The sequence below is a fragment of the Lygodium microphyllum genome, chromosome 19 (genome assembly GCF_053477565.2).
Source record: "Lygodium microphyllum isolate KBCC chromosome 19, Lygodium_microphyllum_v1.1.10, whole genome shotgun sequence".
Taxonomy (NCBI): Eukaryota; Viridiplantae; Streptophyta; class Polypodiopsida; order Schizaeales; family Lygodiaceae; genus Lygodium; species Lygodium microphyllum.
In genome coordinates, this window is record NC_141153.1 from 1,107,968 (window position 1) to 1,113,170 (window position 5,203).

At 39.7% G+C, this 5,203-nt stretch overlaps 1 protein-coding gene across 6 annotated transcripts; it reads left to right on the forward strand.

The window, feature by feature from the left end:
* The first annotated feature begins 885 nt into the window (after positions 1–885).
* Positions 886–2,630, forward strand: LOC148019484 (uncharacterized protein At2g34160-like). Of its 6 annotated transcripts, none has more exons than XM_087700758.1 (6): positions 886–998; positions 1,093–1,238; positions 1,442–1,493; positions 1,753–1,815; positions 1,943–2,007; positions 2,405–2,630. In XM_087700758.1, the coding sequence occupies exons 2-6, from the start codon at positions 1,119–1,121 to the stop codon at positions 2,495–2,497; spliced, it is 393 nt and encodes a 130-aa protein (XP_087556884.1). In that variant the 5' UTR covers positions 886–998; positions 1,093–1,118; the 3' UTR covers positions 2,498–2,630. The 6 variants fall into 6 exon arrangements, with proteins under 6 accessions (XP_087556884.1, XP_087556887.1, XP_087556888.1 ...); XM_087700761.1 differs by having other exon boundaries at positions 897–1,032; positions 1,104–1,238; XM_087700762.1 differs by having other exon boundaries at positions 911–998; positions 1,104–1,238.
* Positions 2,631–5,203: the final 2,573 nt, after the last annotated feature.

Here is a 5,203-nt window from a genome sequence, read left to right on the forward strand (position 1 = left end):
GATGGATGTCACTATGATTGGTGCACTTATTGACTTGACTTTTGAAAAATTTAAAAGAAGGTACCTTACATATGATGATGATAAGTTTGGTGTTGGGTCAAAGAATCTTAATGAATTTCTTAAGATGGCAAGCAATGGAAAGCTAGAGTATATGGATGCTAATGGTGTCCTACATGCACATGAATTGAAGTACATTCCAGTTCCCAAAGTGTCAAAAAAGAAGGAAAAGTCTAAGGCTACAAGTGATTCAGAAAGCGAGCATGATGGGTTGAACTTGAATATATCACTTGAAAGTGATGCAAATGAAACAGGTTCTCTAGTTGAATGTATCTCTATTGCACGAGCATATGTGCAAAATATTTTGGACGCATTGACGAGTAGATTTGAGGATTTATCAATATTCAATGCATTCAAGATATTCAATCCTTCTTCATACCCTATGGATTCAATTGAGAGGGACAAAATGACTCAACTATGGTTAGAAAGACTAATCAACAAGCTCAATGTTGATAGTCAAACAGTTGACATTAGATGTGAGAGAGGATTTTCAAGGCAAAATTTGATAAAAAGAAACTCAAGGTGTAGCTTATGCCTCGACACTTTGGATGCCTTAATGTTGCTATCTATTGATGCAAGAGAGAGCTCTCAAATTGATTGGAAGGATGTTTGGGACATTTGGATGGGAACAAAGAATAGGAGAGCAATGCCACTAGAATGATTGACTAGATTCATGTGATTGTTTGTTCACCTATGGATTTCATTGTAGATGGATTCATGTTGTTCCTATGAGAATAATTGAATGGATTCATGTTATTGCTATTAGTTATGCAATGGGATTCATTTAAGCATCTCAAGCATCTAATATCCATATTGTTTTTGAAGTATTGATAGTAACTCATATAGTTACGATGTGTGCCTGGGCCCTGCCGTGATGTGCACGTGGATCTCTGTACGTACTGGATGTCCTGAACCGGGCCTATGTCTGTACGTCTATATATGTATGGGGCATGAACTCGGAAACGCCAGTTGCAGGTACAATTGTACTGTCTGTAAAGGGCGGTACGCCCCAAGGCCTGATTCCTGAACTTGCAGCTCTTCCCTAGGGTTTCCAGCCGGACATGGCGCAGCTCAGCAATCACGGCGGCGCGGCAACAAATCAGGAGATTGAGAACGTCCAGCGAATCAGGATCGTGGTCTCCAGCACCAAAACGCCCCTCTTCTACGTCAATCTTGCCAAGGTACGACAAGATCAGAACAGTGTACGAGCTGCTCGATGTGCCTTTTTTAGTGTTGATCTTTCAATGCAGCTCGGTGGACCTCAACTTGTTTTCATGTCAATTAGTATACTGACAGTCTGATGAGATTGTGGACCTGCCAGAATAGGAATCTGTGTCTGCTTAGTAGCATGGACCCCTAATGGCTTTTTGTTTTATAATTACAGTGGCTTATGCAGCAACAGAATGATGAAGTGGAGTTTTCTACATGGGGAAAGTGTAAGCAATAGCCAATTATAATTTCTTGATTGTTCAAGCTCTGAAGTCTCTTGCTAGCGTCCGTGTTTGCGAGGGTTTGTAACATTGCTATTGTCACCTTCTTGTAAAACAAGGCAAATAAACAGAGTAGTAACGTTTTTAAACAGACACAGGAGATGAAGGCCAAGAAGTAGACGTGATGATGCGGAGGGTTAATAGGAAAGGATAGGAAGGTCTTTTTGCATTGGCAACGTGGTGCTTATAAAGCTTTTCTGTGCAGCGTTTGGAATATTTCTGACAGCCTTAGAGAGCTTGACGAGCAGTGGACTTGCTATTGTGAAGGGTAAGCAAAAATACTCCCTACATTGATCTCTGTGAAATGATGCCTCGGTCTAATGGTGAAGCTGCTGACATGGTGTGACATGGCATATGGCCTTTTCATATCTTTTACTGGTGTTTGCTACATACAGATATCTACTCATCTATGGTAGACATAAGGGATGAGGCACGTGGTGGGATAGCGCAGAGAGTCAAGGTGAGCAACCATCTCATGGATGTTCTTTTTTTTTCCTGTAGCAGTGAGCCCAATGAGCCTGTGCTTTTCATTGCTCTTCTAAATTTTATTTATGGCTGCAACAACAAGTATGGCACATTGCTGCTCGTATTCTGTCAGTGTGGCTCAGGAACAAACAATCTGTTAGGGATTACTACATCTTTGCTTCCTTTGCATGTTGGTACTTTAACGTGTGAAATAGCTGCTCTAGTCATGTAGTTCCTGATGATTCAGGGTGGCATCCAGTATGCATGTGCTTGTTTGGTTTCTTTGATGGGGTGGAGGGCAAATTGGGCGAATTTCGATATGAGGTTCTGGATACTTACCCTTTGGTAGCCCAGTGGTGGTTTTCATCTCAGCTAAACTTTATTCCTTGCAGTATGATTTTGTTCTGAAGAAATCAGAGCGATTTAACGAACTGATGGCTGCTGCAAATGATGAAAAGGGGACAGCAGATCAGTGCGAGGAGTAGCTAGCTGGCTTTGCTACTTGAAATCTTGTTTTCAGTTTGCTGTTAACTCCTTACATGTAAATGTTAGCAGGGATTCCTTCTTGATTTTACAAATCAGTGGGGCAAGTAATACTAACAATGTGAATGACCGAAAGTTACAGTGTTTCTCAGATAAGTCAGAGTTGTAGCATCAATGATTGTGGAAGTTAGAAGTGTTCTTATATAAAGGTTCAAATGCTGTTAAACAAGGAATTGTACAGGTTTCACATTGTTTGAGCGGAATTCGCACCATTTATTTAATCTTGTTTTTCAATGACTTAAATCATTACTCAAAAGCTCCAATGTAGAGGTATGCTTCTGACTCCTGAGATATTGTAAAACGGTCAATAGACCCTGGAATTAAAATAATCAAAGTAAAAAGGTGACCCTGTAACTTTAACTGCTAAAAAGGTGAAAATGCAACAATTTTTTGCTCCAACAGCTTCATTAAAGTCCTAGGTGAAACCACAATGGCAGACTAGCTTTTTGTCTATTGGTAAGGCTGGGTTCCACCACACACACTGCGCGTGCTCCCCCCCCCCCCCCCCCCAAATAAACCACCAACACAATACCGTGCCCTCCACGGAAGATGATTGCTGGCTCAGTCAACTGTAAAAACATTTATTGGTAGTTCAGGAGATGGCCAAGGGCTTCCTGGTAGTGAAGTAAATATATTTGTTGTTCTAGATGAATTTGTGCTCGGTCAAGGATCTTTCCCTTCTCATAGCAGGCCATTTCAAGTCTCAATTCTCCACCCAAGCTTGGAGATGTTATTTGTGGGTTTGTTGACCATTTATTATCACCCCTACATTATGAGAAAGGCCATGCAGTTCTCAGCTCACTGTACGAAGACTGGCCAGTACAGTGAAAGTCTATGCAGTGTAATAAAGATTGCTGGTATACTTTTTGAATGTGGATAATCTCCAGTGAGGACAGTCAAACAGAGTTAAATGACAGCGATGACATAGAAATAACCCACATGTTGCCTTGGTCACCAAATTTTTTCACTATCGCCTTGATGTGCAGCACAGACACTGCAAGCATGTAGCCTGGTGAATCAAATCAATTTTGTGCACAATACAGTTCTACATGTACCAACAAAAGAGACCTAGATTTGCATAGCCAGTGCACACATTTGTCTGTATTGTGCTGAAACAGATAGAGTCACTCCAGAGAAGTAAATTAATTAGTGCAGAGAATTACAGCTTCCAATCCTTCACAATAGTGGCATTCCTTGTAAAACAATCCTACAAAAAAATTAGTGCAGAGGATATGCTTGCACTGATTCGTGATATTCTCCTATTCAGTGCTGGTCTACTAGGGGGAAACACATGGGTGGTGATATGCAAGGCCTAAATTTGGCGGGCGCCTCAAAATTTTTTATGACACGCACATTTTGAAAATGCCTTTCGAATGACAGATGATAGACTAAAGCACAATTTTGAAAGCTCATAGGATATAACATCAAATGGACGATCCAATTTAAACATCGTAACTATATGACTTACTATCAATACTTCAAAAACAATATGGATATTAGATGCTTGAGATGCTTAAATGAATCCCATTGCATAACTAATAGCAATAACATGAATCCATTCAATTATTCTCATAGGAACAACATGAATCCATCTACAATGAAATCCATAGGTGAACAAACAATCACATGAATCTAGTCAATCATTCTAGTGGCATTGCTCTCCTATTCTTTGTTCCCATCCAAATGTCCCAAACATCCTTCCAATCAATTTGAGAGCTCTCTCTTGTATCAATAGATACCAACATTAAGGCATCCAAAGTGTCGAGGCATAAGCTACACCTTGAGTTTCTTTTTATCAAATTTTGCCTTGAAAATCCTCTCTCACATGAAGTTGTGCTTGCTGGAATGACCATGCTAGTTTGCCATAGTTGCATCATACCGGGATATAAATCCCACCAAGTTTTTGTAGTGCTGCAAACCTCCCAAGCATCATGCATACATCTATTTCGAGAAACTCGATATAACATCCCAACAAAATCCTCTCGTTCATTCATACACCTTCTAATGTCAACTGTTTGACTATCAACATTGAGCTTGTTGATTAGTCTTTCTAACCATAGTTGAGTCATTTTGTCCCTCTCAATTGAATCCATAGGGTATGAAGAAGGATTGAATATCTTGAATGCATTGAATATTGATAAATCCTCAAATCTACTAGTCAATGCATCCAAAATATTTTGCACATATGCTCGTGCAATAGAGATACATTCAACTAGAGAACTTGTTTCATTTGCATCACTTTCAAGTGATATATTCAAGTTCAACCCATCATGCTCGCTTTCTGAATCGCTTGTAGCCTTAGACTTTTCCTTCTTTTTTGACACTTTGGGAACTGGAATGTACTTCAATTCATGTGCATGTAGGACACCATTAGCATCTATATACTTTAGCTTTCCATTGCTTGCCATCTTAAGAAATTCAGTAAGATTCTTTGACCCAACACCAAACTTATCATCATCACATATAAGGTACCTTCTTTTAAATTTTTCAAAAGTCAAGTCAATAAGTGCACCAATCATAGTGACATCCATCTCTTGCCTTTGAAATTCTGAGTTTAATCGTACTCATGCATGATCTTCCATAGCTCCAAGTGGCGATTTGTTGATCTACCTAGCCATGCATACACTTTGTTTGCAACTTTATCCACA

Coding starts and splice junctions, on each gene's coding strand:
- LOC148019484 (XM_087700757.1), top strand. Junction 1,816..1,942: donor TGGACTTGCTATTGTGAAGG/GTAAGCAAAAAT, acceptor TGCTACATACAG/ATATCTACTCATCTATGGTA. Junction 2,008..2,404: donor GGATAGCGCAGAGAGTCAAG/GTGAGCAACCAT, acceptor TATTCCTTGCAG/TATGATTTTGTTCTGAAGAA.